At 38.4% G+C, this 23,715-nt stretch overlaps 1 protein-coding gene across 2 annotated transcripts; it reads left to right on the plus strand.

The window, feature by feature from the left end:
• The first annotated feature begins 170 nt into the window (after nucleotides 1–170).
• LOC127435489 (tetraspanin-12-like) lies at nucleotides 171–23,094 on the plus strand. Of its 2 annotated transcripts, XM_051689035.1 has the most exons (8): nucleotides 171–607; nucleotides 712–844; nucleotides 2,641–2,723; nucleotides 5,186–5,321; nucleotides 12,799–12,864; nucleotides 15,695–15,802; nucleotides 15,994–16,137; nucleotides 18,831–23,094. In XM_051689035.1, exons 2-8 carry the CDS (start codon nucleotides 779–781, stop codon nucleotides 19,131–19,133), a joined length of 906 nt encoding a protein of 301 aa, XP_051544995.1. In that variant the 5' UTR covers nucleotides 171–607; nucleotides 712–778; the 3' UTR covers nucleotides 19,134–23,094. The 2 variants fall into 2 exon arrangements, with proteins under 2 accessions (XP_051544995.1, XP_051544996.1); XM_051689036.1 differs by having other exon boundaries at nucleotides 171–844.
• Nucleotides 23,095–23,715: the final 621 nt, after the last annotated feature.

Below are 23,715 nucleotides of genomic sequence, written 5' to 3' on the forward strand. Positions count from 1 at the left end.
TGAGCCACCATGCGCCCCTGGAGGAAGGCAACTTTATTTATCATAGGAAACAGTCAGTAATATCCCGTCCCATGATCAGGGTGGATGCAATGACCCAAAGTTTGCCTCTAGGACCCAGAGGAACCGCTGCTCCGGATGACAGAGAGCACTTTTAGAGTTTAAGTCTCGTACAGGCACAAGTTGAACATAACACTTATGGAAAGGCGAGGTGTGCACAACTGGCACTGACTGGAGTACACACCGCCTGGAATGACAGTGGCGGAGTGAGTGGATGGATGGCAGTGACTGTTGCGCGTCGCTCCGTTATGAATATCAACATGATTTTACGCACCAAGTCTGAGGAGTTGTCCTTCAACTCTATTTCACACAACATTTAAAAGACAAACTCTGGTGATGTCTGAGAAGTCAAGTGTTTCAAGTGTGGCTTTTTTTGGAGACTCCTGGGATTTTGCGGTTTGAATTGTCCTGAATGATCTGGATTCATTTCATCACCCCACAGGACAAGACAAAAGCAACTTGTTGCTTTCTTAAACCTTCCCGGATATATACAGCGTCATAGCAAGTTATTATGGATGCGCACTGAATGCGCACAAGAACATGTAACGGGGTATGATTTAAAAAACATAGCTATAATTCACTTGCCATCTCAAGCAAGCTGTATGTATGTTAAACAATTAAAAAGTGCAGTGTTAAAACTGATTTGCTCTTCAGCGGATTATGGTGCCATGGTGGCAGAAGTTAAAATGAGGGCTTTTGGCGAGCAGTTGGTGCGCTCAGAATGGCCCGGGAGGATTCGGTGAAGTGTCTGCGCTGTCTGCTCTACGCGCTCAACTTTCTCTTTTGGGTAAGACGAGTCCAAGTTGGAGCAGGTGGCCGAGTGAGCGCTCACGTTACATGGCGCGGCGACGAGCTGCTGCTGCTGCAGTGCGCTCTGCGCTACAGATGCGCAAAAGCCACTCGCTCTCCAACGCGCAATCTGTTTTCCCTCCCTCACCATCCTGTTATCTTCATGTGGAGTGCAGCCTGAATCTAAGCTATGCTCAAATGGCACACAGCTCACATTCTGCTGCGAACTATTTTAGGGAATTAATGTGATAAGCACTAGGGTGTGTTTTTAGACCAAGAATGCTTGCGTAGGCCACTATAATATTGCTGCATGTCAAACATAGCCCAGTACCTAAATAGGTTTCCAAGCCAACACTATACACAAAACACAGATTCATGTAACACTTAGCATTAGAAGACTGCTCATTTGTGGATATATATATATATATATATATATATATATATATATATATATATATATATATATATATATATATATATATATACAGTGCCCCCCAAAGGTATTTAGACATAACATAGTAGACTTAGAATTTTTTAATTTGATGGAATTAGAGATGACAAAATATAAAATCAAGTGGCATCTGCAAACAAATTATGGTCATAAGGTTGGGTACAAAGGAGCTAAAAGCAAAGCCCCTTAAGGAACATGTGCTTTTTTCTGTGTCATGACTAAAACAATGTTTTATTAATTAATGATGGAGCAAAATAATTAGTTTGAAAATAAATAATAACAGAAGGTTGTTTTGATTAAAATGTTTTTGTGGCTAAAAAGTGGCAAAAGGGGCTTTTCCCCTCACCTGGTGTAAAAGGCCCCGACACTTGGGGTAAAAGGCACCCAGGGCGGTTATAGTGACATCGTGTGGACTAGATATAGGGTAAAATAGTTATAGGGCAAACTTTGTCAACTTAGGCAAATACATTTGAGACAGTAAGAATAACAAATTAAGATAATACTTATTCAAAATAACTACAGAAAATGGTTAACCATTCCTGTTCATTTCAGTCACATTTGGCATTTCATAACATTTCAAGTATTGGTTCAACATTGGATCAGTCAATATGAGCCCACTTTGAAAATTTTCATAACAAATCTATTCACCCCACTTAAGAAAAACAATGTGTTTTATGGGGGCATTTAGCCCCTGCAGCAAGGGGGCTTTTTAGTCCAAATACCATCCTTTCACTTATTGGACAATTATTAAAATACTATTCATTTAATCACCTTGAACTAATCTAAAAATGACAAATACGTATTTTGGCTAAAAATAAATGTGATAATTTCAGGGATTGTCATTAGCAACTTAAATTTGCAAGATTTTTAAAAATCATTAAATATTACATCAAATTACCTCAAAATAAAACTTTAGACATTACATGCAATAATTTCATGGATCAGGAATATTTTGCAGCGTATAGTGACAAACAGGTATTTAGGTAATTACTGTGGTAGTTTTTGTTGCTATTTAGTGTTTTGGGAAAAAATAAAATCAAATGTGCCTTTTACCCCAGTGGGCATTTAGCCCCATGTACCCTACTATTTAGTGGATTAATAAAGTCAGTTCCCTTCAAGTTCACACTGGTGTCCTAGCAGATGTAATTCATCATGTTAACAATGGACATGTTCCACTAAGTTTGACAGCCAGAAAGTGTCCAAATACTTTTTTTGTGTTGTCTTTGAACTTCAGATCTATTGTTTTGTCATTTAAAACCTAACAAGCTTCTTCTTTATGTGTGCTTATGTGATCTTTCTTTAAAATAAATGCCACTTGGTTCTCTCTCTTTACACCCCTAAAGCTTATGGCCCTGTGTGTGCTAGGAGTGGCCGCCTGCCTCAGGGATCACCTGAACAATGTGCTTACCTTAACTGCCGACACCAGGTGAGTGGTAGTGGACGGACAGGTGTGAGCCGTAAAATCCTTTCATTTGGGGCAGCGGTCCATGTAAAGGTCTAATTTACTGTTTTCCCAATTTTCAGCTGGCCTGGCTTATTAGCTTATGAACTAATTACAAGCGTGAGTGAGGTGTGCAATTCTAGGGAAAAATCAGATGAATGCATTAAGTTGCCTGTGGAGACAAGGCCTGGGTTAGAAACCATTAATTTGTGCATGTGTTGCAATTGTGAAGAGTTTTTTCAAAATGCTTTTGAGCATTACAAAAAAATCTGATTTTTTCCCTCCCAAAAGTCCCAATAATACCTGGAGGCAAGTGATATCTAATTAGTGTTGACAGAATACAATTCATTACCAAAGTGTGTATTATAATACAGAGTCGTCACAGAGCCCTCTGTGGCTCACATCATAAGTGGAACTCAACAGAGTGAAAATTGTGTGAAGATTAATTCTACACAACACAATAGGTTTTCCAGAGTTGCATCGCAGGGACTTGCTGAGTTAGCCCCCCTTTTGGTGACTAAAAATCTCATCTCCGCAGAATGATACAGAATAGAATATCAACTAGAGCTGAACATTTTAAATATATACTAATGTGTTTGAAGGGTAAGGAGTATCTCTTCCAGTGAGAGCTCTTTCTATGGTGCCAAAGAGTAGGCACAGAAATGTTCTTTTAGGTGAGTGAAGATGGTATGTTTTTGTTTGTGTTATTGGTGGTTCTCACACATTCTTTTGCTAATTCTTTATTAGATAAAATAGTGTTTTCACGGCAGCACTGTATTGATATTCCTCAAACATTCTGGTTAGGGTTTGTACAAAACACCCAACTCAAAGTATTTAACTTCAGACTGAACCACTGAATTAACAGACTCCATTCAAACTTTATTTTGTATATAACTTTAACCTTATGTCTTAGGTACATTAAAAATACCTAAAACTTTAACAGCATTCTTTTACTGCATTGCAAGCACTGTTATTTCCTTTAAAGGGGTCATGACATGAGGAATAACATTTTATTTGATCTTTTGTCATATAAGATATCATTGTTCTATAAAAACAATGTGATCTCATGAGAATGCGTATGTATTCTTACATAAAGTTTGGTACTAGCAAACGTACATTCGCTTATGTTTGCACAGACAACATTACAATACGTACAATACTGACGTGTTTACAGCATCTAAATGTCACAATTTTACGTATTAACACCCTTAGAAATTTACAAATGTTTATGTGTACTTTTTGAATCGATTAATGTTGAATTCATGGAATGAATCAGTTAATTCCATTGCATTTATATTCAATTAGATTAGTTAACATTTATTTAATGCAACTGACAATATAATATGACATTTTAACAGTTTCATTCAGTTTGGTGTGATTTTAAGGGATCTAAAATATCTATAAAACAGTAAAAATGTACAAATATATTTATAATTGATTCGTGTATTCAAATATATTTGTCATGGATTTGTCAATATTTTACATACCTAAAGCTGTAAATACGTTAAACTGTATATGTTTTAGATGCTTTCAGATGTCCATATTGAACATTTTAGTGTCTATTCAAATGTAAAAACATGTATGTTTAAATGTTACAAATATTAACATACAAATGGCTATGTATATTAATGAGATCAGGCTGATAAAAACATACTGTAAGTTTCAGAACTCAAAACTTCCTCCTCACTTCAAAAAGAGCATTTGTTGAAACCAAGCTGCCAAAATGGCTCATTCTCTACTTCCTCCACATTGTGATGTCACATTGTGGTGGACGTTTGCATCTGACCGTCTCCACAACATCGCATCAACGCCTACTTTACCTTTAGTCACTACCATAGCCCGCCCAGTAGCGGTGGTGAGATGGCAAGAAGAGAGAGCAGATCAGTCAAGAGCAGAGAGCCAATCCGAACAGTGGGTGTTTACTGTCATGTCTTAAAGGAGAAGCAGCACCAAAACTGAGTGTTTCTGACAGAGGGTCAGAATGAGGGTGGAAAATGATCATGTTTTACAAACATATGACTATTTTTTGTGCAAAAAAACCTTTTCTAATATTATAAGTGAACCTCAGGGAACATATCAAAATAATAAAAAGGCACGTCATGACCCCTTTAAGAAATGCAAATCTTGTTTAACTTACAAACTTTCCCATGTCTTCCCTGTGTGAAAATAAGGGTGCAACTTAAAGGGGAGAAATGGAGGAAAAAAGAGCCAAACAAAAGTACAGACGGCAACAGAAGGAGGAGAGATTTTGCATTCCTACATAGAATAATCACAGTTTATTTGTAACTTGTGTATTACTCAAATATACAGCCCAAAGAGAGGAGACTTTCTTTGAGAGATGTGGGAATGCAAGCAGGATGGACAGATAAATAAACAAAAAGACTGCCAAGAAATGACTCTTCCTCTCTCTCTCTCTCTCTCTCTCTCTCTCTCTCTCTCTCTCTCAGACTGGAGGAGGCAGCCATTCTCACATACTCCCCTGTTGTCCATCCAGTCGTCATTGCTGTGTGCTGTTTTCTAATCATCGTGGCCATGGTAGGCTACTGCGGAACACTCAAGTGCAATCTTCTACTACTGTGCTGGGTACGTATAACTGGGAGGGGGAAAAAAGAAAAAAAAGAAAAGAAAAACACAGCAGGAACATTGTGCGTTTTGGAATCTGTGTAGTTTAATGTGCACAGGTTATTCTGAGTTTGGTTGCCATTGGTACTGTTGAACACCCTGCGCTACAGACTTAAAATAAGATTTGCTATCTATATATATATTTGCCCCTCACTGATACCTTTATATTATTCACTAGAGGGGAGTAGAGAGAGATTTCAGACAACATGAAATCAAAATTGGCCTTATTTACTTTCTTAATAAATGTCTCTGGTTTTATTGCGCATGGTTCATTAGTGCACACTGTTACAAAGAATAAAAATGTTTGCCTTCATAATCATTCATTAAAATTTAATATCTTGTTCTGCCTCTGAAAAGACTTTCCTTTTCACCAAGCACTCTTATTTTGTAACCCCTTTTCCTACAAACACCTTTCTCAAAGACCACTTTTCATGATTCAATCAATTCCAGATGGATAAAATGTTTCTTTTTTCTTTCCTCATTTAATATCCTATTTCACTGTGATAAAAATTACGTAACTGAAGTCAAATGGGTTGTGAATGCCATTTCATGATGACTTTAAAGAAAACATGAAATTAAAATTTGACCCGTTTACTTTCTTAATAAATGCCCCTGGTTTTATTGTTCATCAATGCATATTATTCTAAAGGCAAAAATTGATTTTCAGAATCTTTCATCAAAATGTAATACATTTTGTCCACCTCAGAAATACATTTTCTAATGCAACCAAGAGTATGTAGGCTTCAACAGAAGCATATTCCATTGATTAACAAGGTGCTCTGAGTTGAGTTCGCCTTATTTCTATGGAGCAGTTTGCACTTAACATGCATTGTGAATGCAGCACTCTGCAGGTTCACTTATATATATAATATGTAATTCAAAGTGGCCACACTTTGCCTAGATTTTGCAGAAATGTACTCTTGGCATTTTTTCAACCAGTTACTTGAGGTATCACCCTGGGATGCTTTTTAATGTTGGGCACTTAGTGGCTGCTTTTCTTAATTATTCGGCCCAAGTCATCCATTTCAAAAACCTTTTTTTTAAATAAAATTTTAGTTTTGTAATTAAATAAATTAATATGTTGGCACAATTATATTTTTGTCTACAAAACTAATTTCAAACATTTAAGCATATGCCTTCAGATCAAAATATTTTTAAGATCATGAGAAACATTTCAGTCAAGTGATCCCAAACTTTTGAACAGTAGTGTGTGTATATATATATATATATATATATATATATATATATGTAAGTGAACAATATATATAAATAAGTGAACCTGCAGAGTTGCATTCACAATGCATGTAAAGTGCGAACTGCTCCCATATATATATCAAAATGGCTGGAAATAAAACCAAAGTGGCTGGTAAAATTGGTCATTTACCAGCCACTATGGTTGGTGGGCAAAAAAGTTTTTTTTTTTTTGTACCTTGATTACAACCATAGGAAGTTACTATATTCTCATCTCATAACTACACTGTGAATCTAAACACTACAAGATAATATTTTTCTCACATGATCCTAACATGGTACACACACCCTGTGTCTACTTACGATTGTCAGCAAAGAGTTGAGTGTTCCAGATGATAATAGCACCATCAGACATGTGTAGCAACTCACTCCTGTGGGTTATGAAAGCCGTTAAGCTTTTGAGTCTGGGAAGCAAAGAGTTAGACAGCAGTAATAGGTGAGCACTGCGCATCACTCAACATGATGGACCATCAAGAAGGGCCAAATAAAGGGCACACAGTTATTTCCACTGTCAGAGCTGTTTGTGTGTGTTTGTGTTTTGAGGGATGTATTAGTGACATCATTACCTCTGAAGATCTTGACAGATTGTAAGCAAGGAGAGTTTGAATTCAAGACATAACTCACTTTTAGCTGCATTTTAAAGGGGCTATATTCTTAAATTTTGCAGCATATTACTTTTTTCATCCGTAAGTCCACTAATAATGTTAGTCAGGGCTGCTTGACCACTTTTTGCATTATTTCAAAAGAGCAAGGAAAATCAGTGCTGTTTTCAATGATTAAGGGTTAACACTGTCATGGAAAACCTAGAAACATCAGGGAATTAAGAGAATATTCCAGGTTCAATACAAGTTGAGCTCAGTCAACAGCATTTGTGGCATAATGTTGATTACCACTAAAATTAATTTGACTCGTCCCTCCTATTCTTTAAAAAAAATAAAAATCAACATTACAGTGAGGCACTTACAATGGAAGGGAATGGGGTCAATGTTTGGAGGGTTTAAAAGCAGAAATGTGCAATTTCTTGTTTTATATAAGCACTTACGTGAATTTTTCTGTTAACTTGTTTTATTTCAACTTTAAAGTTTTTTAAATCTATGTTTTTACAGTCGTTTTAGGATTTTAGTGTTTGCGGTGTTACGTCATCATGGGAACGAAGTTGTAAAATTGGCTATAACGTTACACAGAAAAGGTTAGTAAGTGATTTTATCACACTAAAATCATGTTAACATGCATACTGTTTCTGTCTTGTGGCTATACTTTGAAAATATGTGTATTTTAACGTTTACGGATTGGCTTCCATTTTAAGTTTCTCACTGTAACCCAGATTTTGGTTTTTAAATTTTTTGAATCGAAATAAATTTTTTTGGGTAATCAACATTATGCCACAAATGCTGTTGATTGAGCTTAACTTGTATTGAACCTGGAATATTCCTTTGTTACATTTTTGATTGGCAGGCCCGGAATAGTCATGGAAATGTAAAAAATCATAAAAGTCATTGGAAGTTCTAAAGTGAATATAACTTTTCTAGTTATGCGCTGCACTAAAATACTGCATCGGATAAATATTGCTTTTGTGTTGAAAGAAACCTATTCGCAGGCCATAGGGATGAACAATTTTGTAAGAAAATTGAGTCAGTTCTCTTCAATGAAATGAACCATTTCTCAAATTTGTCTGAATGACTTATTATTGAACACATTCGAATTGGACTAAAAAAAAAAAAAAAAAAAAAAAAAAAAAAAATCCTGAACCTAGAATTTACAAACAACTTCAAAGGTCATGTAAAATCCATAGAAATTCAACTGTCAAAAATTTTGGGAACTCTGATGATATGCTCTGTTTTTTGGAAACCAGCAAATCTGGCTTCTGTTTTACTATGAAGAACCAAAGAAAACCCAGCATGGAGGAGGGGAAGAGGGCAGGCAGACATTTTTTTTTTTGTGGCTCTCAATCCCAGGTGTGCAGCAGTGGAGAGGGTGGGGTTCCCCGTCTGCTGACCCAGACAGAGAGCCTGTTTTCTGGGACTCCTTTGCCCATCTCTCCCCCTCCTCATCCTTTTCTCTCTGGATCCCCATTCATCTCCTTAGGAGCCTTTCTCCTCTCCTCCCTGCCCCACCAGGCTTGTGTTACCCACTAACAATATTATCTGGTTGAGATACAATAGGTAAACCAATCCACGAAGGGAGCAGGAAGACATGAAGAGAGGAGAGGCACTTGGGTTACGATGTGGCTCTATTCAGAAGCAGCACTCTCACTGAGAGCTGTGACCTGGCCGAACACACACTCTTACACACACATTTGCTCAAACACTCTCACACACTCTCCTTTGTCCTATCAGGGCAAAGAAAAGGAGGCGACAAGGAGATCACGAGAGCGATGAAAAGAGAAAAGAGTTTATATTCTAGAACGTGAATTGATTTAAAGTAGCTCACAGAAGTCTATCCTAATTAATTCTGAGATTTTATGAGTGATGTGCTTGCAAAACAAAAACTCACTCATACAGGTTACCTGATGAAATGTAATACTTGGGGTTCGTGATTTTGAAAAAATTATAGCAGTAGCCTTCGCAAGCATCACTTATAGGAGAATAATGATGTTAGTAGAAGCCATCTGTCCAAACAAATCTGAAAAATGTAGTAATCGACTCTAAACATTTGTCTGTCACTCTCGTTCTGTTTGCATTGAGCATGACTAAGCGAAAGGGGTTGTTCCGGTGAAAAGGAAATTCATCTATTTCACCGTGTCCTGTTTTCTGTCTGTGTATATGTATACGTTTGAGAGAGGAACAGTAAAACTCTCAACAAATCAATAAACTGAGAGGTCGCTGAGAGAATGTAACCTCTCTGACATGTGTGATTTCAGATGAGCCAGCTTGTATTAGGTATCTGAGGGAATTTCCAGGGGTTAGAAGTTCACCCGGGATGTACTGTGTGGTCCAGTCTTCTTTTTGGAATTTCCTAATTAATAGATTTTTTTTTTCATTACAATTTACAACCACTGAGCACTTTATTAGGAACACTATGGTCCTAATAAAGTGCCTGATATGTTCTTCTGCTGTTGTAGCCCATCTGCCTCAAGGTTCGATGTGTTGTGCATTCTGAGATGCTATTCTGCTCACTACAATTGTACAGAGGGTTTATCTGAGTAACCGTAGCTTTTCTGTCAGCTCGAACCAGTCTGGCCATTCTCCGTTGACCTCTCTCATCAACAAGAAACTGATGCTCACTGTTTTTTGTTTTTGGCAACATTCAGAGACTGTTGTGCGTGAAAATCCCAGGAGATCAGCAGTTACAGAAATACTCAAACCAGACCGTCTGGTACCAGCATTCATTCCGTGGTCGGAATCACTGAGATCCCTATTCTGTTGGTTGATGTGAACATTAACTGAAGCTCCTGACCCGTATTTGCATGATTTTATGCATTGCACTGCTGCCACATGATTGGCTGATTAGATAATCGCATTAATAAGTAGGTGTACAGGTGTTCCTAATAAAGTGCTCAGTGAGTGTATGTTATAATATAATAACTGGAGCGAAAAGTTGACTTTAAAAATTACACGAATTTCAGAATTTCTTAGTATTTGTTTATGCCCCTTTTGTTTTAATGAGAGCATGCACTTGAGCTGGCATGGACTTCATGTTATCCAGCATGATTTGAGAATGTTCCAAAGAGCATTTTGTGTGCTTCAATGGAAGAAAGGAAATCTGACCATTTGTACGAAGGAGTTAACATGGCCAGTGTCACAAATATTTGATTAGTGACCAAGAAATAGTGCAGAATCTTAAATGTATCCTATTCATTTTACATCATAATGTTTCTTTGTTTTAAAATGTTCAAAAACTTGTTTAAATACGATTATGAATCCCAGAGTTTTTGATTCCACTGTATTCAAAATATTAGCAGGCAAGGGGGTTAAAAGAAAAGGTTATAATTTTTTGTGGTGGGTGTCTGGCATTTTCCAAATGTGCCGAAATGCTAACACAGTCGTAGCTCAAGCAATCTGTCAGAAACAAATATTTAGAGTCTTCCAAATAAACAAGCTGTCAGGCGGACCTGCTCCGAATGCGGCTGCTAACACTGTCATTCATCTTGATAATCTCTCTCCAAGTGAGTGTTCAACAGAGAGGAACTATGTACATGTTACTGAGATCCTGAGAAGGACAGATCGTGTTTGTCTTCGGGAAGGGAGGAGATAAGAGATGTGTGTTGGTTCAAATGGCTCTAAAGACTAAATTTATGCATGTGTGAGTGAGAAAAATTTTGGGATGAGCACTCTCCTTTTCCCTCTTATTTTGAAAGCATTTTTTCAAGATAAAAAATTCCAAATTAATCTGGTATTCCATCATGGTGATGTTTGGGATAGAATATTGAATACAGGCAGTGCAGGGTATGTAGCTGCACTAGGGCCTGGTGTGAAAGCCACAATGTTTATTTATTTTATTTTATTATTTTGGAAAAATGATCATATTGTAAGACAATTAGAAGGAGATGTTGAGGGAACTTCTAGTTGGTAACACTTTACAATAAGTTTACATTTGTTAACATTAGTTAACAGCATTAGTTAGCATGAAATAACAATGAATAATACTTTTACAGTATTTATTAATGTAAAGGTATGCTAGTTTTAACAAATACTACTTTTTTAAAATCAAAAGTTTCATTAGTTAACATTATGAGTTAGTTAATGCACTATGAATTAACATGAACTAACAATGAACAATTGTATTTTTATTAACTAACATTAAGATTAATAAATGCTGTAAAAAAATATTGTTCATTGTTTATTCATGATACCTAATACATTAACTAATGTTAACAAATGGAAACTTATTGTAAAGTGTTACTGAGATGTTAAAGTCAACATAGCATTTTCAACCCATTTTACTTCCGTAATGTACACATTTCTGAGTGAAACTGGATATTTAAGGAGGAAAAAAAATTTAAGGTGAGACTTGATTTTATCCATCAGCAATTTAGTGGATCGTCTAAAGAGGCCTCTATAAGCCGCTTTTCGGGTGAGCAAGGGCTATCAACTGGTCAGCCGGGGCCAAAAGCCTAGAGCCGTGAGATCAATATCGATCTGCATTCCCACTATCGGGCCAATAGCCCCGCAGTGTTGCCCTAAAACCCTCCCTTAATACGCCGCGCTGGTGCCAACATCACACACCCCACCCATTTCACAAGCAAGAGGGAAAATCAAGCTGAGGTATCAGATTCTGGATATCAGCTAGTCCTGGAAATGAACACGGATTTGTACGGTGCCCCAATTTTTATTTATTTATTTTTCCCTAACATGTACCATTGTGCACTGGATACACAACTTGGCAAATTTGGCGACAATGTACTTAATCACGTCTGATTTTGTCTACTGACCAGTTCTGATGATTCTCCATTCTCCTTTGATCTGTTGGGGTTAGCTGGTAGCTAGATATGAAAAATTGGGAAATGAGTATTTTGGTGCTGAATCCTCTGACCTGAGTCAGCGAAACTCCGCCTCTGACATTTACTCTGGCTCAATCCCCAGTCGGCCTTCTTTGGCCCAAGGGTAATTGGCACGGCAGGGTGGTTGGCTGTTTGACCCGAAAAGGCACGATGAAGCCCCGGAAGTGACAGTGGGAACTAGACAACAACTTTGGGGGCGTGCTGAAGCGGGTTTCGCCCAGGGTGCCATACAAGCTAGAACCTTTACTGGTGGGAACGCAACTGGCCCTGGCACACACAACCACACCCTCATTTGGTCTGATAATGGAAATGTGTAATGGGTGTTTGGAGGGAGAGAGGCTGAAAACTAAAAGGTGACGTCAGCCAACAAGAAAAGTTGACGACCGATTACGGATAATTTTTTTTCTTTGGAATAAAGTGCACTAATGAATTGTTCAGAACAAGACCAAAAACATGTATTAAAAAAGTAAATGTGGTACATTTTGAAATGTTGACTTTAATAATTGTGTGTGATACTTACCATACCACTATTCTATTTCAAAGAGCCCATGTCACGATTACCCAGAACTCTCAAGAGACGACCGAGTGACAAACCAAAACTCAGCATACGTACACACACATACATGCTACCCTTCTCTCTGCTATGTTTGTTCATCAACACCTTCCGTCTGCTCCATTGTTTCAAAAGCTGCTTGAGATATTTTTAACCAGACAACTTTTTCTTTGTGTGTGTATGTGTGTCTGCAGTATTTTGGCAGTCTGATGGTGATATTCTGCGTGGAGCTGGCCAGCGGAGTATGGACATATGACGAGGTATGTAGTGCTATGAATAAACAGGAATGCCAGCCTACAAACTGCTCTCTTTACCAGCCCTCTCATCTTTCTCTCTCTCTCCTCCTCATCTCTCGCATCAACAACATGGTCCTTCCTAGGCGTGGCGGAATAAGGATTGGATTTCTAAGCCGCCTGCTTACAGTCTAATCTTAACTATTATGAGTTCAAATCCTGGCTCAAACACATTTCCTTTTGGGGAGTTAATAAGGGGTGCTTTTACATGCAAGAGCATGTGTATATGTGTCGAGGGTGGAGTCATCTATGTAAATTGTCTTGTTGGCTCTTGCAGCAAGATCACCATCAAGCTGTCCCTGATCTAAGCAGACTAAAAGATTTGATCGACGAGTGGGAAAGGAATTGCAGGTAGCATCTGCTTCTGTTAAACTGGGGAGAGAAGAGATAAGGCTGAGTTTCAGGAGAGATATCACACACCTGCTTTTAATCTAGCCTCTCTCATTCAGACAGACTCTCTCAAGACAGGGTCTTATCAGTAACCCAAAAGCCTTTGAAAGGGTTTGATGGTCCTTTTGTGTATTTCTGACTGAATCTGACCCCTGTGTTTGGGTGATTGGGTGGTAAATCAGCCTGTTTACACCAATACACCTGGCCTGGTTACTTGTAACCAATTGTATCATCCACTTAAAATTTCCTCTGTTTAAAGGAATGTTCCAGGTTCAATACAAATTAAGCTCAGTCGACATGATGTGGAATTTGTGTCAAAATGTTGATTACCACAAAAATTATTTCGAATCGTCCCTCGTTTATTTGACAAAAAGCAAAAATTGCATTTAAAGTACTTACAATGGAAGTGAATGGGGCTAGTCCGTAAACATAAAAATACAAACAATTTCAAGTGTAGCTATATGATGTAGGCATTAAAGGTTTTAAAGGGATAGTTCACCCAAAAATGAAAATTCTCTCATCATTTACCCACCCTCATGCCATCCCAGATTAAAAACGCGTTTTCGAAATGCTCTATGTCCACACTGCCGTTTTCAAGCGCATGCGAAAAATCTACGATCCATGTATGGTCTGAAGCGCAATTGTCCTCGTGTTTCATCGCCGGACAGCAATTCTGAGTAAACTTCCCGTCACATTTGAATGCAATGTGAAGGTTGTACAAAGTAACATTTATCTTCAACAATGCTATCAAAAGGGGCCTGGGTAGCTCAGCGAGTATTGATGCTGACTACCACCCCTGGAGTCGCAAGTTCGAATCCAGGGCGTGCTGAGTGACTCCAGCCAGGTCTCCTAAGCAACCAAATTGGCCCGGTTGCTAAGGAGGGTAGTCACATGGGGTAACCTCCTCGTGGTCACTATAATGTGTGGTTCTCGCTCTCGGTGGGGCGCATGGTGAGTTGTGCGTGGATGCCATGGAGAATAGCGTGGGCCTCCACCCGCACTACATCTCCATGGTAACATAAACAAGCCATGTGATAAGATGCGTGGATTGATGGTCTCAGACGCGGAGGCAACTGAGATTCGTCCTCCGCCACCCGGATTGAGGCGAGTCACTACGCCATCACAAGGACTTAGAGCGCATTGGGAATTGGGCATTCCAAATTGAGGAGAAAAGCGGGAGAAAACAATAAAACAAAAAAACAATGCTATCAAATTGGATATCAGAAACAACAACACAGCTACAACATGGGTCGCCATCTTGATTGTTTTGGATTGAATGGATCAAATGACTGCGTAACATGACAACAAATATGTCATCATTTTCAGATATCTGTGTTCCCTATCTACACTACAATGCGAAGACGCTGTTTTCAAATGCATCCACTCTGGAGAGTTTTCGCTGACAAAAACGCCGTCTCAGAGTGGACTGAAGGCCAAAAAATAGAGAAAAAGATGCGTTTTCAAACGAAAATTAGTGTGGACATAGCCTGAGCTTAAGTTGTATTGAACTGGAAACATTCAACTTGAAATGGCAAACACAACCCATTTTACTCCCATAGTATGACAGGTTTCTGAGTGAAACAGAAGATTTAACATGATAAAAATGTAGGGCCAGAAAAATGTGGGCTGGAATTTATTTTAACCATTAGGAATTGATTGGATTGTGAAATGTGTGTGTTCCAGTGCCTAAATAGCTATTTGGCTATTGGTTAACATTATTTTTTCCATCCACACAGCATAGGTGACATCAGTCAAAAAGAAAAGTTAGTTCAGAGGTAGAGCGGTTTATTACTTTTTGATGAAAGATAACAAAGACAAACTTTTTCTATGAAATAACGTGCACTGATGAATCATGCAAAATAAGACCAGTAACATGTATTAGAAAAGTTGAATTTCATGTTGACTTTAAAACTGACTAGCTTTTATGCTGTTCTGCAACCAAAACAAGAGCTGACACACCTAGCTTCAAGGCATTGAGTACTTGGCTTATCATGTGCTCATCACAATGTAGGTGTGAAAAACAGAGATGCCTTGGACCGGATTGTGAAATGCCAGTTTGTATAAATAGCACATGGGCGCACTTGTGAATAGGGCATTTCATAACATCACCCAATAAAATTATCATAAGAGAGCCTGAATTTGGAAGTGTGGACTTGTGGATGGTCCTTTAAACTGCCTGACTGAATCACAGTGTTTTTGTTATTAATAATACGTGATTAATAAACTTGTGGGGAATAGATTTTATATGATTTATAAAGTTGTTTACATAGGTGAGTGACAGGGCTATCAAAACTATTTTGTAATTTTACTATGCATCCCCTTAATTCTCTCGATTAAGTTGTTTTCCATCAAAAGTTTGGCTAAATTAAACATGTATTTAAATAATTCTTTCTCTTTTTTTCTTTAGCCTATGGTACAGAGGTCTGATATGATCAGTCTAAAGTCACGTATGCCTCATTTTGGCCTTCAACGCTACCAGTGGCTCACACATGCATGGAACTCCATACAAACTGAGGTAAGAGGACAAAAACATCACCAGGATAGCATTTCATGTGACTTAAATTGATATGTTGTGACACATTTCTAGCATCACACATTTTTCTGTCCTTAAAGTGAAAATGCTGTGTGAAGTAAAAAAAGTCAAGTCAATCAGAATTTAGTGCTTCATGGTAGGTCCATATGCTAACATTCCCACCTTTGTTACAGTTAAAGTGTTGTGGAGTGATCTACTTTACTGATTGGCTGGAGATTACTGAGATGGAGTGGCCACCTGACTCCTGCTGCTCTAATCAGTATCCAGGGTGTGCCCGCCATGCCCACTACCATGACCTCAGTGACCTTCATCAAGAGGTGAGCTTATTTTTGATTGTGACACCAAAATCCTTAAACCTAGATACATTACCCCATAGGCCAGATGAAAAAGATGTATATGTCATTTTTACTCATGATTTAGGATATTTGTTGGCAGAATGGGGTGTTTCAATAATGTATTGAAAACAAAACGAGTAAATTTACCCATTTTAATAAAATGATCCTACCAGATTAGGTTGCACTGTTTCCTTGCAAGTCCACCAGAGCGCACCACCTATTGGTCATAAAATTCAACACAACATCAGTCTTAAGATGGCTTGTCTCATTGAAACATATTCAAACGTTGAGGTGTGCAGTATGGTCTGATTTCTGCATGTGAAGGGCACAACAACAGCTGAGTTTAAGTTACATTAACTTGTGATAGTGTATGCATCCAGTGTATCCATATGTAATAATAAATGTTCTCGTATGTGAGGTCGTGTTACTTGCAGTCAACTGATATTGGTTTTTCAATGGACAATGCCGATATCAAGAGAACATGGCTGATACAATGCCAGTATTTATATAATACAATTTAAACGAGAATTAAAAGAATAAACAAATTTAAAGCAATAGTTCCCCAAAATGAAAATTAATTTACTCACCCTCATGTTGTTCCAAAACTGTATGAATTTCTTTCCTCCGAGATGTTAGGCAGAATGTTAGTCTCCATCCCCATTCACTTTTCCATACAATGAAAGTTAAAGGTACCATATAATTGCAATGCATTGGCCAAGCATTCACATCTGTGTTTGTACACTTGTGTAGAGTATGTTTTTGGCCGTACACACACACACACACAGAGACGCAAATATTTCACACACACATCTGGCCCCTTCCCTCAAGCTGAACCACTGTCCTCTGAGAGCGGTTCATTTTTATACTAAATAAGAGTAAACATTCTGAATACAGTGTCTGTGTGTGTGGTAAACCCAGCTAAAACTGCCCAGCCTTACAGACCGTCCCATAGCAGAAGAGTGAAACAGTGCTTTGTTAAAGACAGGAACATTAATCACTAGAGGGACAGTTAGAAGTGAAAGACCAAGGGTGTGGAGACTGATCCTCACCCACTCTCTTGGTTGATGATTACTGGTCTTAGCTAATTTAAAGTGGTCTCCCAGCCTGACTAAACTGGTCTTCAGCTGGTCAGGCTGGGATACTAGCTGGCTGACCAGCTTGGCCGGTCAAAACCCCTCTACAACCAGCAAACCAGACCAGGCTGAAAGACCAACTAAGACCAGCAACCTAGCTTAGGTTGGTTTAAGATGCTTTTTTTTTTTTTTTTTTTGCAGACTCTCTCTCTTTCTGAGTGGTTGACGAGGAGCTATGTCTGGCATCTCACTCTGCAGTATAAATCCCTCACTAACAGGAAATAGTTTACCTGCCTTTCCCCCATTCAACATGGGAAATACCCAACACACGCGAGCGGATGAACGTGTCACATTGCTCACATATTATCTTGGCAGCTGTTGCGCTGGCAGAAATGTATGGTGGATCTGCAGAGAGTTATGAAAACATGGAAAACAAGCTCTTAAAGCTGCTGCAAGCAAATATATATTTTTTTGGAATACCACACATAAAATGTCCCCACTACAGGTATCACTGAAATAGGTGTTGTGAGAAATCACACTTGTGTCTGTGACAGCCACAGGTAGTCTGTAAACCACACAAAAAACAAAAAAACAATCTAAGCGTAACCCATGCATGTTAGCCATGGCCGGGTCTAAAGGGTGGGGTGGGGTGGGGTGGGGTGAGGTGATGGGTGTGATTCGTCCCCCCATAGAGATTTTTCTTGTGCCCCCCCGAAACTTCTGATGCCGATAAAGGGGGACCAACCCAAGCGAAATTATCAAGGAGGAGCACCCCCGGTCCCGCATAGAGATAAATAGCTGCCCACCCTAAAGATCAAAATACCCCCTCAAAGATCACATCCTAGTACCACCCCTGGTGTTAGCCATTTAGAACACGTAGAATTGCCTCTCAGCCTTTGAATCATTTTGCACACTGAGGTTTGTTGACATCAGGCTTGCTGATATGTCTTTGGAAAATGGTTTTTGAGAGAGGGCATGTGGTCAGTGCTGCCCCATCCAATAGGTCGCCATCTTGGTCCCCGACGTGGTAAGGGGGACCTGCAATTAAGGTGCACAGAAAGAGAAATCTGCAACTTTTATTTTGAAATTCATGTGGCTCTAAGTATCTCAGAGCTTACGCAATGAATTTGACCACCGCGTGTAGACCTTGTCATTAAACATACAAATCACAATGATGGTGATATCCAAAAACATATTATGAATAATATGAGCTCTGAATAATCACCAAACGACAAATAAATGAAAGTTACATGATTACAATAACATCAGTGTATATAAAATCGGCAAACATAAAGCTTTACGTTGTTCTTTTGAACACATGGGATGGTAACTCAGCTTTATTTGCAAATTGTTTTTGCGATTATAATTATAACTTTGATGGAAAAATAATTAATGACTCTGATGTAACTCTTCATTGAATTAAGCTCTCAAATGTAGAATATAATATTTCATTTCTGATGCATTGCACTAAGTCAACAGCCAAGTCTGGCGAAAGTTAGCATAAGCAAGATGGCTTAAACCACTTACAGCAGCTTTAATTCCACATACCAAATTTTGTTCTTGCTAAAATGTTTTGTGTGTGTGTGTGTGTATGTTCAACAGGGTTGTGGTCCTAAGATCTACAGTTTTATCCGGGGCACCAAGAAGTTACAAGTTTTGAGGTTCCTGGGTGTGTCAATTGGAGTAGCCCAGATTTTAGCCATGACATTGACTGTCACACTCCTATGGGCTCTTTATTATGACCATCGACCACCCGACCCAGCATCCCCGGACACCCTAACCCATACGCACAGCCCTGCTGAAGACTCCCTGAAGCCCAGCCACTCACATTCACGAGTGCCTGAGGCATGGGCCAACACGCCCCCTAACGGACACACTCAGTTTGAGATGGAACAGCTTTCCTAGCAGCCAATCAGACCAGAGCCGTCTCCATGACAACCAATCGATTACCACCATGACACTGTGGAGACACTAAAAATGATGTTCTTGCTCTGCTGGCACTGATTGGATCAGACAGTGGTGAGCTGGACCAGAAAAGTGGACCTTACGGAATATGAAGTAGAATGTCAAGATTGGTTGTGCATTGGGCAAAGGTGTGAATTAAAGCTAAGCGTATTGATTTTGAAAACTACCTGTATCTAAAACTACCTGTGAAAGATGGAGCTATTTTTTGTAGTCCGTTGGATCTTTTTCAAGCCGTTGGATCTCACTCTGTGGACTAAAAGAGGGGTTCTGGAATAAACTTTGAAGATAAAAAAAAGAAAGGGTTTTCTTTAAACCTTTCTTCTTTTAACAGAATGGACAGTCACTGCTAACACAGACCTAGCTGTAAACCACTAACACAAACAACAAGCTAGGTAATTTTTTTTTTCCACTCACCCAGACATATGTAGTCACACTTACGCACAAGCTTAAGTCTTAATGAAAATTTTCAGATGGAATGAAAGACATTGATACTGAAGGTACTGGGATACATTGTGGATTTTCATGTCTTAATTTAACAGCACAGTTATATATTATATGGACTGTTGCAAGTGTGTTTTAGAACCAGAGTAGTATTAATTTTTAATACAATAATAGTCCACACATACTGTTGGTTACAAGAGAGGGCTGAACTCTTCAAGGCACTGTGTTTAGTGTTTGAGAAACCTGTGTTTTGTCTTGCATGTGAATCACAGTGCATGAAACATGAAGTGTTTAGATTTCAGTCAAATACTTTGACATCTCAGCTTCTTTCACATAAATATCTGTTTGGCTGTAACCAAGAGTTAAAGTTCTTTTTGCCATATACTGCACAGTCTGGCATATTTTAGTAACATATCTGACACATAATACATTCATTTCATGCCAAGCAGTAACCATAAGTCCATAACCCTGCAATTTCAAACAGATGAAGCATGTTACGGAGCCTGGTTTCCTACCAAGCGGATTCTTCCGCTGAAGCAAGCTGATTTTCTGCCCAGCAATCTGTTTATTTGTGTGAGCATTCCAGGTGTCACGCTTAAGAGCTACTGGGTGGAAACATGGAGGGAATCTTTGGCCCTGCTCTGGACTTGATGGGCGACATCCTTGGCTGAGGGAGGGAAGCGCAGGGATTAAGGTCTGGCCTGCTTCATGAATTTAAACAGATGTAAAGCTATGGATAAAACACCTCAATTGCTTACTACAAACACTGAATACTGCGAAGTATACACTGCATACTTCCTACAATTTAAAAAAAAAATATGTCAAATAATGCATATTATGCAGCAATAAAATTCAAATATGTAGTATGCTACATTGCTTACTACATATATGGCTTATTGCATACTGTGCGGTATGCACTGCATACTTCCTACTATTTAAAAAAATACTATGTCAAATAATACGCATGCAGAGATAAAATTAATGTGTAGTATCCTACATTGCTTACCACATACACTGCTTACTGCATACTGTGCAGTATAAACTCCATACCTTCCTTTTTTTTTTTTAAATAAAATAGTGTGTGAAGTAGTACATATGCGGAAATAAAATTCAAATATGAAGTATGCTACATTGCTCACTACATACATGGCTTAATGTATACTGTGCAGTATACACTGTATACTTCCTACTATTTAAAAAATATTGTATGTGAAAATACACATTAAGCAGTGATAAAATTTAAATATGTAGTCTGATACATTCCTTATTAAAATACAACGCTTGAGGCATACTGTGCAGTAAAAACGGCATACTTCCTACTATTTTTAAAACATAGTATGGTAAGTAGTATTCATTATTATGCACTAAAATTCAAATATGTAGTATGCTGCATTGCTTACTACAAACACTGTTCACTGCATACCGTGCAGTATACATGGCATACTTCTTCCTATTTAAAAGAAAATAGTATGTGAAAGTACATATTGAGCAGTGATAAAATGCAAATAAGTAGTATGCTACATACACTGCTTATGGCATACTGTGCAGTAAAAACTGCATACTTCCTACTAATTTTAAAAACTAGATGTGAAATAGTATGCATTATGCAGAGATCATATTCAAATATGTAGTATGCTACATTGCTAACTACATACACTGCTTAATGCATACTGTGCGGTATACACTGCATACTTTTTTACTATTTTTTAAACATAGTATGTGAAAGTAGTACACATTAAGCAGTGATAAATTTCAAATATTTAGTATGCTACACTGCTTAATACATACACTGCTTAGGGCATACTGTGCAGTAAAAACAGCATACTTCCTACTAATTTTAAAAAATAGATGTGAAATAGTATGCATTATGCAGAGATCATATTCAAATATGTAGTATGCAACATTGCTTACTACATACACTGCTTAATGCATACTGTTGCAGTATACACTGCATAGTTCCTACTTTCTCAAAATAGTATGTAAACAGCACACATTATGCAGCAATAAAATTCAAATATGAAGTATGCTACATTGCTTATTACATACACTGCTTACAAATAGCAAGGGAAATAAAATGCATTGCAGCAATAAACTTTTCAAGCAGTAGTATACATTATTGTCACATGATCTCAATGTTTGTTACATTGTCACATGACAATGGCATCCAGTTATTATCTTGAAAATAAAAGTGATTATTTTGTATTTTTATCCCATTTTGTTTAAAAATGTCTTGAAGTCAACATTTTGGCAAAGGAAGTTGGTAATCTGAATATTACATTCATACAGAAAATTCACAGTTTGCGCACAGCACTCTATACATACTGCATACTACAGAAATAGTATGAATTGTATGCAAATATGCTATAGCAGCTTAGGGAGAGCTAGAAATTCTCCTGTAAGCTTCCTCTCTCCCCCAAAGCTCACTGATGATTTATGAAAGAGAGGAGCACACAAGATCGCCATCATACTAGCCTACAAAAGACATACTGTTTCCTCTCATTGCTAAAAAACCCCCACTCACTATTCATCTCCTTTGAGAGACAGAGAGAGAGAGAGAGAAAGAGACAGACTGTAGAGCTGGCCTTATGGCTGTTTCCCTTTCCTGTTGAGAAGACCAGAATTGCGGATTTTTGAGTGCTCGTTCCCAGCATGGGATGCTGGTGTGCTGGCGCCCCATGACATGTGTTGTGATCCTGTGGAAATTCTTATACTCTAAAATTACATTGTTACTCCAATGACATTAGGTTTAGGATGTATGGTTAATAATCTATGTATTTCTGTTGACTGTATTACATTATTTACCACTAAAAACAACTTACTTTTGGTGCCACTTTGTGGACATTTCCCCCAGAAACTGGAGCTCACAAATGCCCATACGTTCAACAACACTTCCAGCTTCAGTCAATGGGGGTATTGGTTTGAATTTCAGGAAGCACAGACCGATTTCAGCTGAAGAACTTTAGAGCAAAAGTTCACAGTAAGATCAGTCTGGTGAAAGCACACTTTACAAATGTTTTTTCAGCCAAGAAAGCAATCGAGATGACTTTGTGTCTTACGCCATTTGTCGAAAAAAAAAAGAAAAAGAAAAAGAAAGAAAAGAAAAAAGAAAAACAAAAAAGCGCCAGTTCTATCATCCCATCTAAAAGTTATGTAAAGGTTAGTAACAGTCATTGATAAAATAATGTTAAGGGAACATAATTTATAATGTAAATCATACACAGTGGCATAGTGGGCTAAAGCACATAACTGGTAATCAGAAGGTTGCCAGTTCGATCACCACAGCCACCACCATTGTGTCCTTGAGCAAGGCACTTATCTCCAGGTTGCTCCAGGGGGATTGTCCCTGTAATAAGTGCACTGTAAGTCGCTTTGGATAAAAGCGTCTGCCAAATGTAAATGTAAACTAGATTTCTTTAAAAAATAAAAAATAGTGAGAGTGAAAACTGGTAAAGAAGTTTGAGTTTTCAGAACATTTTCACATTTTCAGGAATGTTATGCTAACCTTTAAAGATAAAGAGTGTAACTTTTTCAGTGTTAGTTAAAAAAACGTTCTCTTATCCTAGCTTAATATGTTGTGACAACTATAAGTCATTTGTAGGTAAATTGTCTTAAAAACGTCTGTTACTGTCGTAACCTCCGTTCCCTGATGGAGGGAACGAGATGTTGTGTCGATATAGTGACACTAGGGGTCGCCCTTGGGAGCCCCAAACACCTCAGATCTTTGAGAAAAAGCCAATGAGAATTGGCGAGTGGAATTTGCATGCCACTCCCCCGGACATACGGGTATAAAAGGAGCTGGCTCGCAACCACTCATTCAGGTTTTGTGCTGAGGAGCCGAGACAGGGTCCCGGCCATTTCAGCGGGTAGTACAGCATTGTGGCAGGGGGGGCACAACGTTTCGTTCCCTCCATCAGGGAATGGAGGTTACGACAGTAACCGAGACGTTCCGCTTCTGTCACTCACTCGACGTTGTGTTGATGTAGTGACACTAGGGGTCCCTATACGAAACGCCACAACTAGCTGAACCGTGTAATGTGGACTGCCGGTGCAGGTGCAAGCAAGCTGCTGCGTGCGTAGTAGC

This window comes from Myxocyprinus asiaticus, chromosome 45, assembly GCF_019703515.2.
Source record: "Myxocyprinus asiaticus isolate MX2 ecotype Aquarium Trade chromosome 45, UBuf_Myxa_2, whole genome shotgun sequence".
Taxonomy (NCBI): domain Eukaryota; kingdom Metazoa; phylum Chordata; class Actinopteri; order Cypriniformes; family Catostomidae; genus Myxocyprinus; species Myxocyprinus asiaticus.